Below are 12,858 nucleotides of genomic sequence, written 5' to 3'. Positions count from 1 at the left end.
GAGACAGAGAGAGAGAGAGACGTAGAGAGAAAGAATCCTAAGCAGGCTCCACCCTCAGCACAGAGCCCGAATGGGGCTTCATCCCAGGACCCTGGGATCATGACCTGAGCCGCAGTCAAGAGTCAGACACTCAATCTACTGAGCCATCCAGGCAGCCCAATGATATATTGTATTTTAAAGCCAAATCATAGTGTGTGTAGATGCTTCTGTGTGTATCTGAATTCCACATATCCCTCTGCTCCAAGGACTCATCCAAGCCAAGCTGTCACACGCAAACCACATGGACCCTCTGGCTAGGTGCTTCTTCAGGGTGACTTGCAGTGTCAGGATGCTCAGGTGGTGGCTAGGACTCCCTGATCACTTCTGATCCCTGACATACAAAGGATGTCATACCTTTTTTGTCTCTGAGTGCTGGTGGGTTTGGGTGCTGGGGTGGAGATGAGGGGCTGGAGAGAAAGAGAAGCACTGACCTCTTCAGACAGCCTGTGTGGAAGCTCAGGGCCATGAAGTGGGGGCTGAATACCAGTAACAACTCACAACGTGGTCCCCTGAGGGCCCCATGTGTCCAAGCACAGGCTTCACCTGGATCCTTCTAACTGCAGCTGCCTTATTTGCCAGAAAGTGAGATGTTCTGAGACAGGGAGATCCCTGATTTAGGACAGCAGCCCAGGGCCCTGGCACCCTCTTTGCCTACCTCTCCTGGTCCATGTGCCTCATTTCATGGTTTTATGACTCACTTTCCAAGAGGGACTTGAATGTTCATGATTGTGTAAGCAAACAATCAGACTTATACAAATAAGAAACATATTGCTTCTGGACTTCCCAGGGGGAAAATCTCTGCATGTGGCTTGTTCCCAAGTGCCAAGTTAGGAGTCAGGATCTGGGTGAGATGTGATAAGAACTGGGAGGAGGCTCTGATTTCGGTTCTGCATCCCTGAGCAGGCAATCACACCAGTTCTCTAGGTCATTCTCACCCTAACTTCTAGTTGAATCAGATGTTTGTGGATAATTCAGGCTGTACAGGGGGCTGAGGAATGCCGCAGGGAGCAGGTCTACACAGAAGGCATGCTGACTTACCCTTCCTTCACTGGAAGGATGTTGTAGCAACTACCCACCCCCAACCTGTCTTTCAGACCAGATATGCTCCCACACACGGTTGCATCATTTACCTTCCCTCCCCGCCAGATACTTGCTTACTCCAGCCCAAGCATATAGGCCACACCCTAGCCGTATGGACTCAAATTTGTGAGCACTTGCCTCCTTCTGTCTGGGTACATGTGATCTCCTTGAAAGCTCGTAGCAGCTGTGGTGGTGTGGCGTATTACCTGCTGGAGGTGCAGACAAATTGACTTCCCAGCCCACTGGAAAGACTACCTACTTCCGTTATATTTCATGTGTTTGGTAGAGTGGGGAGGGTTCTGGTTCTCTGCTCTCAGATCATCTGATCCTTTCTGCTTAGAAACAGGCTATTTCAGGGTTCTTGGGTGGCTCAGTCGGTTGAGTATCCGACTTTTTATTTTGGCTCAAGTCATAATCTCACAGTTTGTGGGATCAAGCCCTACGGTGGGCTCTGTGCTGACATCTTGCAGCCTGCTGGGATTCTCTCTCTCCCTCTCTCTCTTTGTCCCTCCCCTGCTTGCATGCATGCATGCAGTGTGCACACGCTGGCTCTCTCTCTCCCTCAAAAATAAATAAACATTAAAAAAAATAAAGATTTAGAAACAGGCTATTTCTCTTTTCCAGGGTAAGGACACCTAGTACATAGAAAGGTAGAGCTCTTATCAGGGAAAGAACTTAGCTCCAAAACAGGAATAGAATAGCCCTTGGAGAGTCAATTTTAGTCTTTGGCTCAATTTCAGGAATTGAAACCCAAGTCTTTTGAACATTTTAATGCTGAAGATTTAAAAAAATTATATAAGTAATTCACGAATATATTCTTCTTGTAAAAAAAATCAAACATAAAGCTAAAGTTCCTCTTGATGACCTCCTCCCCCGCTCCACCCCACTCTACCCCAAGTAACCACTATGTTCAGTCTAGTCGATACCCTTCTAGAGCTTTTTGCCTACATACTCTTAGAAGCACATGGCCATGCATTTTGAATGTGCAGCACTTTTTTCTTTTATGTAACTAGTATCATCCTGTACTTACAGTTTTGCAGTTTGATTTTTTATCTTGATGATTTATCTGAATCTCTTTCCATTTAAGCAGTATTTAAAACAAAACAAAACAAAACTTTTAACTTGTCATGGTTTATTTAACCTTTTCCTTACCATGGGACATTTAGGTTGTTTCCAGTTTATTTTGTTGAACTTTTTATAAACAATTCTAGAATAAACATCCTTGAAATTGTTTAGGAAAGACACCAAACAGTGGAATTGCGGAGTTATAAGTCATGTTAAAAATAAATTAGACATGGGGCGCCTGGGTGGCTCAGTTGGTTAAGGGTGTGACTTTTGATTTAGGCTCACATCATGATCTCAGTGTTTGGGAGTTCCAGCCCCATGTGGGGCTCTGCACTTACAGCACGGAGGGGGTTCTCTCTCTCTCGCTGCAGGATTGTGGGTGATCATCTTCTATGCTCTGATGCTCGGTCTCAGGCCATAGTGTTTGGCAGAAATCAGTGATTTTCCGGAACATGGAAGATGCCCACAACTGGTACTAGTGTATTTTTTGTCACTTCAGGGCACCTATGGACCAATCTTTTACTTTTCCATACAAGAGTGAGCTCAGTAATACTTTGCTGAGCATTGTAGGTTGGACTGCCTGCACTATAGACCTTTCCTCTGCTGCCTTATTGCCAGTTAATTAAATACAGTATATAACAAGTTTATTAATACTGTACTGTAGTCAACATCCATGCAAGCATATACAATGGCCCCCATGCAGAAAAAGGTTGAAAAGAAAGGCAGGAAGAAGAAAAGGATGATTATGGTGAAAGTTAAGAAGGAAATCATTGAGAAGTACAAATGAGGTATGCGAGTGGCTGAAACTGCAAGATTTTATAGGAAGTCTATGTCTGTATCTTGTCTACAGAGGAAGAGAACAAAAATGTGGAGGAATCCCTCACTCCAAATGAGATTAGTGAGATGTGTACTGTGGGAAACAGTGCAAAATTGCTGAGAAAAGTGCCACCCAAGGAGCGCCTGGGCGGCTTAGTCGATTAAGGTTCTGACTTCAGCTCAGGTCATGATTTCACAGTTCATGAGTTCAAGCCCCATGTGGGGCTCTGTGCTGATGGTTCAGAACCTGAAGCCTGCTTTGGATTCTGTGTCTCCCTCTCTCTATGCCCTCCCTCACTCGCACTCTCTCTCTCTCTCAAAAATAAAATAAATGTTAAAAAAAGAAAAAAGAAAAGCACCACCTGAATAAGGCTATAGCAGTGCCAGCAGTGAATCTGTTTAACGACAGTGCAATATCACATTTCTGTGAAATCATCAAAAGGAGGCAAAAACAAGTGTCATTGGATAGGTTCCTTGCTAAAGTTGCACAAAAAGAAAAAGATTCCATTGAGCCGATAGGTAGCAGTGATTCCGTTAGTGACAGTGAAAATCGTTGTACATGATAACCCTCCTCTTGTCTCCCTCACACCAGCCATGAAGGTTTTCAAATGTAAATGTAGGTTAATTTATTTTTCTTTATATTTTATAATTTCTTTATTATTTTCTATTATATTACAATATTATAATCATTTTTATGTGAACATTTTTGGGTTGTAGAATAAATCATCTAAGTTTCCATTATTATGGGGAAATTCAATTTGATATACAAGTGCTTTGGATTACAAGCATGTTTTTGGGACAAATTGTGCTCACAAACCAAGGTTTTACCATCTCTCTCTCTCTCTCTCTAATATATGTATTATATATATATACAATTCTTTTGGACAAATGCCTTTTAAAATTTTTTACCATTTTATTTCTGAGTAAGTAATATATTCACATGATTGAAAAATCAAACTGTATATAGAAATTTCTAGAGGAAAGTCTTGCTCCGACTATTGTCCCCTGTATCTTACTCACCAGTCCCTCACAGCTGCTTTTTAAATTTCGTATGTATCTTTCAGAATTTTTGAAATAAATACAAGCATATTGGAAAGTATTGTCTTATTTCACATCCCCTGCCCCACCCTTTATAATATAAAAGTTAGTGCGCTATAAGCATTGTCTGCCTCTTGCTCTTTTTTAGTTACCAGCGTATCTCGGACAGGCTTCCATATTGGTGTGGAATGCTTTGCGATTCTTTTATAGCTGCATTATAGAATGCATTTAGGATGGCATTCTATTGTATGGATTTCCGATAATTCATTTAACCAGGCTCCCATTGATAGACATTTGGGTTATTTCCAATCTTTTGCTTTTACAAGTGATGTGCAATGACTAATTTTGATCATGTGTCATTTCACATGGGTATATTTCCACCTGTAGGATAAATTCCTCAGAACTGAAATTGTTGGGCCAAAGGGGTTGTTTATTTGTAATTTCCATAGTCATTATCAAATTTTCCTCTATAGGAGTTGTGCCAACTTATACTCCCACCTGTAATGTCTTAGAGTGGGGGTTTCCCCAGTTTTTCCAACAGGTATGTTGTTCAACTTTGATTTTTGGTAACCTGATAGGATAACACCATTATCTTCAAAGCACTGTTAATTCAATTTTCTTACAAGTTATGTTGAGCATGTTTTACGCTGTCTAAGATTAATAGTATTTCCTTTTCTATGGACTGTTAATACATAGTTTTGTTAGATTTTTGCCTACTGTTTTGTTGGATTTATGTTCATGTTTTTTTCTAATGCTTTGAGGGGATTCTATATATTAAACAAATTATCCCTTTGCCTGATATACAGTTACAAATATTTTTTCCCTTGGTTGTTTTGGTGTTTTGACTTTGCTTCTGGTGACTTCTACAATTCTGAAAGTTTCCTCTTTGCATCATTCATTATTCATTCTTCACTCCGTGCTTTTGATAATACTGGTCCCACTACTGAGAGTCTCCTTTCCTTTCTTTTCTATGCGAGGAACCCCTGCTCATTCTTTTAGGCTTGACTCATATGTTGGTCCTCCTTGACCCTCTGACCTTCACAGCAGATGTTGTCACCCCTCCTGGCTGCTCCTTTCATACTTTATCTCTTACCTCTATTTGCCACATTGCCTTATTTTTGCTTGTATATATCTGCCTCTCCTATCTAACTAGGAATGCCTTACCTGTCTGGTTTCTTTAGCTCCTAGTACATAGCATTTACTTAATACATGTTTGTTAAATAAATGAGTAGAGACATTGTTGGTGGCTGTTACCACCAACCCTTTCTCCCTTACTTCAGCTGATCCTATTTTCAGATGAAACTTATGTACCAAATATCCTTTTAAAATGGAAATGAAAGGGAGGGACAGGGAGGCTTGTCTTTGCTGGCCGGTGATGTTCCTGTGTATTTTGCCATGCTCAGAGATGAGGAGCGGGCTTACCGCTTCCCAAGGAGAACTCTCGTAGCCTCATTTATCTTTACTCTTCTGTCTCAGATCCGAGAAAAGGCAATGACCACAGAGAAACAAAAATTATTTTTTCAGCAAAGTTTATTTCAGAATCATTGAAGCAGACTGCTCATACTTAATCATTCATAAATATTCCTATGTAAACAATCTGAGCTTATACATTTTTCAGCCTTGCTGAAAGGACTTGTTACAAAGATGGTGCACTAGTGCAAATTAAATTAATTTCACAGATATTGAAGACTGGGCTCTTCACAGACACTGATGCATCTTGGCCCTCTTGACTTTGTTAAATAGACTAACCCACCAATAAATAAATAAATAAATAGTTAAGAGGCTGTTCATCAGAAGCGGGGCACAAAGGACAGAGGATTTCTTGGAACCGAATGTGTAACGATTTGTGCCAGTGTGGCTTTGAGGGAGTAGAAGAAATGAGAGACGCCTGGCTAAAGCAGAGGGGAGTGAGGACTGGCCCTGGGAAGAGGGGGTTGCTCCTCCAGGCTGGGGGACAGATCTTAGCAGTGATTTAAGGAAGGCAGCTGTGCATTGATTAGGTAAGAGTGAAGTTCAGCCCGAGGCCATGTTTTAACCCTTCTATTCCTCTTCCACCAGCCAGCAGGGGTTATTCAGCACATTTGGACTCTCTGGGTACAGGTCTCTTTAGGAAGAGATTTCCATGATAAAGTCAGTTATATCCTGACCACCTTTGGTATTTCCTAGGAAGACAGGCATTTCTTCTGCTTGAGAGGTGCTGATGTACCAGTTGGGGAACTGGGAAGACTCAAATTCCACCGTGTTCTTGATTTCTATCTTGTTGAAGACAAATCTCTTTTCCATCTTCTTCTTTGGGTAAACTTTGGGGTCTAACATCTGCACCAAAACAAAAATAAGAATTTTTATGAGAGAAGGGACAAGGCCACTCTGGTAAAGTTATTCTCTCATTCAGGTAGAAAGGAAACTGATGAGTTATAGGACCAGGATCCAGACTCCTGATTTCTCTTTGTGATACCAACTTCCTGTGTAGTGACTGAAAGAGCTTTTACTCTTTTTTGAAACTTAGTATCAAGTGGTAGGGAGCATAATATAAGTGGGAATTTTATTAAAAAGTGAACATTAGATGAAAACTTCTAGGAGTACCTAGTTTCCAGGGACTTTTGCTATAGTTTTCTCTATGGCCCTGGCTAGAATGACTTCAACTTAGAATTGAAACTTTTGCTGGCAAAGCTCGTTGTAGGGGGCAGGTGATTTTGAGAGTGGAGGAGATGACAGATGACAGCTGCCTTGAATTGATTCATTTATTGATGTATCATGTATCAAATGGAGTAGCCCTAACAATGTTATAAGCCTTTAACCCTAACACTGTATCATCTGTTGAATGATCACAATGGCAGGACATAATAACATCGGCAAAGTGACTTAATTTTCTGTGGTGGGAGTGAAAGTTTCATGCATTTAACAGTTCCATTAGATGCAATTACATTTATGCAAACTTATCAAGTAGATATGTTCCCAGATTTTCTGAGCAGAAAAGGTGGTTATCTTGGAAATAAATGAGGGCTAAATGTGCTTCCGAGGCACCTGGGAAGCCTTCAGTCCCTGGTTCTCACTCACCTCCAGCTGCAGGGTGGGTTTCCCGTCTTTCATCACACAGGACAGGTACAGATTATTTTTCTTGATGCACAGCACCACTGGTATCTTGTTACTATTTTCCTCCCCTTGCACAAAGCTCATGCAGAACACCACTAGAGAAAGGAAAGGGGCCTTGTGGTCAGGAATGCATGGCCATGCAGGATTGGCCCAGCAACTGGATCCCAAGCCCAGGTCTCCTACAATTAACATCATCTGTGGGAACCCACGCTGAGCTTCCAATGGCCTAACAGACAGGATAATTTGGCTTCTCACAGACAGTACCAGGGTTAGTTGGTTGATTCATATTTTCTCCAAAAAAGGTCTGCAAGGGCTTCTTAGAGCCTCATCACAGTGGCAGTGAAGAATTAGGGGGTCTCATTTTTTAAAACCAAAAAAAGGAAGCCATTTTGTGACTGGCCAGTGGTGTGCCCATTTGTATGGGCAGAACAATTTGATCAGTGTGCAAGGCAGGAAAAGAGGCAGATCAGGGCTCCCGAAAGAATGCAGGCACAGATCTGTTTCAGGAACACGGAACAACAAGTGGGAAGAACTCAGGAGAGGGAAGGCTTAGCTCAGAAAAGTGGCTCCAAAGAAACATTCATTTTCATCTTCCTTAGTCACCACCAACTCATCCGGGGGCCTTGAGGTCATGCTCACAACCCAGTTCTGAGGAAACATGTTTGTCGTGGCCTGGCTGGTATGCCTCTCTCCAAGATCAGCAGTCTTAGAAGGGAACAGGCTGCTCCTTTCAGCAGCTCCCTTGGCTGCTGTTTTGTATACAGGGTTCAGCCACATTGGTGAGGTGCCAGGCGGAACCCACAACTAATGGGCTGTCCAGACTTGAAACATTTGCTAGCTACAGTAGAGAGAGATAAGCTCCTGCTTGCCAGTAAAATTTCCCATCTGGTACTGGGCGGGAAGGATGTTTGGGTTAAGGGGGCAGGGTTGGGAATGAGGACGGACACAGTATCTCTTCACCATCCTAGTTTCAACCTCAATGACAGGAAAAAGGAACCCACAGACAGTTAGGTCATGTCCATCAAATGACCCATTTCTAATGGAAGCATTGACATTGCACTGTCAATCTAAGACTTGGCTACACAATAGTCTTGGGTGTGCTCGAGCATTCTAATTTCTCAGAGTCTCATCTCTTGCTAAAAAATGAACATGCTAAGGTGTCCTTGCCAGGACCAAAATGAAAATGTTTACATGTTAGTTATACATTTTTTCACTTAGGTTCATAATTTGCCTTATGGTCCTACTTTGTTAAAAATGTGGAGAATTAGCATGGGGTCAGGAGGCCAAGAAAGGAATAAGATGTCCCTAGTTACCTTGTTGGTTCATATTCTGTCCATTGAGATGGAGAGCCCGAAGCTCATAGGAGCCAGACAGCACCAGGCTCTTGTGTTTTACGTCTTGGAATGTGCAGTTCCGTGACTGTAGGGCCACATCAGTCACAAAGCCATCATCCCATGAGTCACCGACGATGGGTTCTGAAATGTGGAACATATATGCTGCTTAGGAGGAAAATCGGAAAGGCAGGCCAGATGATATAAGGCAGCAGAATTTGGTGTTTTGGACGATATCTGAGCATGGGTAGCTGGAGTTTGATTATAACACTTGCGGGGAGGAAGTTGGGTTGTGTGAGAACTCTGGACCTGGCACCATAAGATATGGACTCAGGCTGCACTTCCATTGCTGGCCTTGGACTAACAATAGAGCTACTCACATAAAATGGCAATGGCGTAATACTAGCCCGACAGGGACAGTGTGAGACTTGCAGGAGGTAATGCAAGTGAAAGCCTCTGAGAATGGTAGAGTAACTGGCAAATGCGAGTTGTTACTGCGATTTTATGTTAAGAATAGTTTCAACTAGGGGCGCCTGTGTGGCTCAGTCAGTTAAGCATCAGACTTCGGCTCAAGTCATGATCTCACTGTTCGTGGGTTTGAACCCCGCGTCGGGCTCTGTGCTGACAGCTCAGAGCCTGAAGCCTGTTTCAGATTCTGTGTCTCCCTCTCTCTCTGATTCTCCCCCGCTCATGCTCACTTGCTCTCCTTCTCTCAGAAATAAATAAAATATTAAAAAAATATAAAAAAAGGAGAATAGTTTCAACTATATTCATTTGGTTTCTAGGCTTCTCTGTTTTTTTTTTCCCATCGCTGGCCCTCCTGTGTTTGAAGGGCATAAAACTTTAGGGTAGTTTAGTTGTCTATAGACCAGAGATCTACTGTCTGCCTTTGGTTTTCATTAAGTACCTTCTTCAAAGATACAGCAGAAGAGGCTCTTCAGGTCATCATCCTGCAGGGGCTTTGAGCATGGAAAAGATATGTTCTTCAGCTTCTCCATAGCCACAATGACTGACGCGGCATGCCTAAGACTCTTGCTGTCAAGCTGGTGGGAGATTTGCAACTGGATGCCCTCATCTCCCAGAAATCTGTGACTGAGGTTTTGGAGGCAGCCCTGTGGAGAGACCAGGAAGAGTATGTTAAGGTGAATGGGCCAGAGAACTCCCATTTTGACATCAGAGAGGTGGAAGAGGCCGTGGAGATAACTGAGCTTCTAATGATAAACGCTCTTCTCTCTGAAGCCTATTGAGGTTTACTCAAAGGCACGTGGCGAGTTAGAGGCAGAACCAAAACCAGAACTGTGGGCTTTCTGATGGCCCACAGGCCCACAGATGGTATTCTTTTAGAATAAAATCCATGTCCACCTCATTTGTCTTCTTCACAGACTAATCCACCTGACCTGTGTCCTCTTGTGTCCCTAATGCTCTAACACCATGTATTTAATTTTTCATGGCAATGATGATCATAACATTTTCTGTTCATCTATGCTCATTCAACAAGTTTTTAATTGTCCTATACAAATTCTCTCTTTTTTTCTAAACACTGTTTTATAAGCGTCCAACAAATACATTAAAAGTGGTTAATATGTAGGAAATATGTTCCCCCTTTCCTGTTACTCAGAGAAACCTCAAAACTGCATGAGGGCTTAAGTGAGGTTGCCCTGGTGGCTCAATAATGGTTTGAATGCTCAACCATTAAAGAGGCCTCTTTAACAGTACAGAGGAAAGCCGAGTGAGAGAAGTTCCTGCTCAGAGCTAAGGCTCTAGGGGAGAGAGAGAGACAGACAGACAGGCAGAGAGAGAGAGAGGGAGAGAGGGAGGCTATGGGAAGGAACAGCAGGGAAAGAGCCAGACAGAGAAGCCATGCCCTCCCCAAACCCCAGGGCTGGAGTAAACCAGTTACTGATTTTAAAGCATTTAGAGAAATACAGGCCTTTGAACAGGAGTAGGGACTGGATTATTAGGCTAGGGGAAACTGCCCTGAACTAAAAAAAAAGTCAGAGACCAGTAGCTGCTTGCTAATCTGTGCAACTGACCTGGCTGGGTTGATGGCCGTACCACCCTGGAAAGTTATTAGGCCTCATACAGAAAAGAAGGACGACTTCAATGTCAAAATGGCTCTCAGGAAAGGTGAGAGTCAGAGAAACACCCATTTCCCAGGATAAACCTAGTTAGCACTGACAGTATTTCAGAACTGAAGGTCATAGGATGCCAGGAGCTCAGAGATCATCTAGTTCATGCCCTTTATTTTTCAGAGGCCGAGGGGGTGAAATGGCTTCTTTAAGGTCAAACAGCAAATTAATGATTTCTTTCAACTCCCAATTCACTTTTTTGTTTACATCATCCACATTGTATTGTCATAAGCTCTATCCCAGGAAGCAAAACACTATTCTGTCTTTAAAGGGAGCAGATATACATTAACTCCCAAGGACTTCAGTGATTAATGTAGGCTGAACCCTCTCCTAAAAGGAGAATTAAATTTGCACTGGAGCCTGGGTTGCCTTCCTAACATGAGACAGCAAGCTTTATCCCCACAGCCATTCCTTCTTGCCCTCCATGAACGTGGCCACCATCGCCAAGCCTCAGTATGTGACTGTGGGAGTGATATGTTGACCAGGTCATCACGCAGTACCATCTGCGTCTGCCTCACTGGAAGAGGTGAAAGTCCTTCCATGACAAAATGCCTTGGGGAACAAGGTGGCCCAGAACCCTTTTCCTGGAGCCTTTCCAGTGTCAGAGTCCCTCCAGGAGTTGTGGGCTAGGCCCATGGTCTCACCTTCATCTTTTCGGGTCCATCAGCCTCGAAGAACAGGGAATTCTCATCGCTGTAATAAAAACAAGAGAGATCACTCCATTAGTCTCCCAGACACGTTCTGTGTTCCCTTCCCTGCCAACAGTCTTCACTGTTAATAGGAAACTGCAAATAGCATGTCTCTGAAAGCTGCTGAAAGCTGTTGGCCCATTTTATGCTAATATGCATGGGACAGCATAGGAGGCATGGTAGATATCCTGGGTACTCTCTCTTGGATCCTGAGACCTAACTTCCACCCCAGTTAACCTCTGAACTTTCCCTCTCCATCAAGCCAAACTTTGCAGAGGGGTCCTCTGTATCATGCACTTGGAATCTTTTCTTCCTGTTTTTCATCTGCTGCAACAACATCTGGATGGTCCAGCCTGTGCAGTCCCAAGGCTGGACTTGAAGTGGGAAATCTATCTTTAAACCAGGTTCACTTGAAACCCCACTTGGCACTTGGAGAGGCAGTTCAGGGGACCAATCTGGTCTCCAAGCACAGTAACACTCCACTCTTGAAAGAGGGGCCCTGCTCATGTTGCTGGTTTCAGTCTCCCCCACTGACCTGTAGTAAGCCATCATCTCACTGGTGGGTTCAGGTACTGCTGCCATGGCTGCTTCTGAGACCTGGGTGAAGAGGAGATGATGAGTAACTGCTTGCCCTGCCAGCCTCCATGAGGCCTGCCTTCATATGTGAGTTTCCCTTAGCACCTGCAACATGGCAGGCCTGCAGAGAAACAGTCGTTGAATGAATGAGTGAATGTGTGAAAGAGCCTTCCTTTGGATCCAGAGGAAATACTTGTGAACCCAAACCTGAACCAGGAGTGTATTTGTTAGATCTGGAGCAGAGGCTCTGACACTGATCTGTCAGATGTCAGCTGCCACATAAGCAGTGTCCATTCCCAGAATATTTCACAAATCATAACCATAATAGTATATAGTGGTATCTTTGTAAAAAACCCAGCCCTTAGGCAGAGAGGAAGGGAGAGAGAGAGAGAGAGAGAGGGACATAGAGACTTGCTTAGGAGCTAGTCATGAAAAGAAGAGTGAGTTCAAGTTGTACCTGAGTAATGAAGACTGGCTGGAGAGAATAGAATCCTGGAGTGGGCTGCTGTGCCTCGAGAGATCTGCTATCTGCCAATTTCTGTCCCACTCTTTTATATTCTTTAAAAGCAGAAGTATAGAGCTCAGAAATTTCCCCTTTGGTTAACTGATTTCACAATCAGGTTAAAAAAAAGAGAGAGAGAATTGATGGGAACTTCTGGGAGAGGGTAAACTGAAATAATTCTCTAGCCCATGGAAGGACAAGTGGTAGCAAATGGTGACACATCTTTGCAAATGTGTCATTATGCAAATATGTATTGTTTTTCTGATAACAATCACACACATGATGCCAATATTAAAATGCAGGATTTTCCTGGGTTAGGATAATGTTTTAATTTGGGATCTCTAGGACAAAGTAGAGGGCATACAGATACATCCCCAAACATGCTTCCTCACTCATGCATTGTACTTAAATTTAGGAGGCTTCCCACTTGGAGATGGATTAGGGGGTAAAAAGAAATGACAGTGATCCTCCCAGTCTGAATTGAGGTTGCTGTTTTCTAC

The 12,858-nt window shown here is 43.1% G+C and overlaps 1 protein-coding gene across 1 annotated transcript; it reads right to left on the bottom strand.

The window, feature by feature from the left end:
- Positions 1-5,550: 5,550 nt before the first annotated feature.
- IL1B (interleukin 1 beta) lies at positions 5,551-12,368 on the bottom strand. Its single transcript, XM_077773489.1, has 7 exons — positions 12,314-12,368; positions 11,816-11,877; positions 11,236-11,284; positions 9,370-9,574; positions 8,445-8,606; positions 7,096-7,226; positions 5,551-6,354 (listed from the first exon to the last, which is right to left on the bottom strand). The coding sequence occupies exons 2-7, from the start codon at positions 11,860-11,862 to the stop codon at positions 6,145-6,147; spliced, it is 804 nt and encodes a 267-aa protein (XP_077629615.1). The 5' UTR covers positions 11,863-11,877; positions 12,314-12,368; the 3' UTR covers positions 5,551-6,144.
- Between the last annotated feature and the right edge of the window lie 490 nt (positions 12,369-12,858).

The sequence above is a fragment of the Crocuta crocuta genome, unplaced genomic scaffold (assembly GCF_008692635.1).
Source record: "Crocuta crocuta isolate KB4526 unplaced genomic scaffold, BGI_CrCroc_1.0 scaffold67, whole genome shotgun sequence".
Classification (NCBI taxonomy): Eukaryota; Metazoa; Chordata; class Mammalia; order Carnivora; family Hyaenidae; genus Crocuta; species Crocuta crocuta.
The sequence above is the reverse complement of the archived record's forward strand: the minus strand, read 5'-3'. Positions and strand labels throughout refer to the sequence as shown.

Bases quoted from the DNA above. Each gene is read 5' to 3' on its own strand.
- IL1B (XM_077773489.1), bottom strand. From the start codon at position 11,862: ATGGCAGCAGTACCTGAACCCACCAGTGAGATGATGGCTTACTACAG. The intron at 11,285-11,815 runs GTCAGTGGGGGA...TTTTTATTACAG, and splicing joins GAGATGATGGCTTACTACAG to CGATGAGAATTCCCTGTTCT. The intron at 8,607-9,369 runs GTACTTAATGAA...TCCACATTTCAG, and splicing joins CTGCTGTATCTTTGAAGAAG to AACCCATCGTCGGTGACTCA.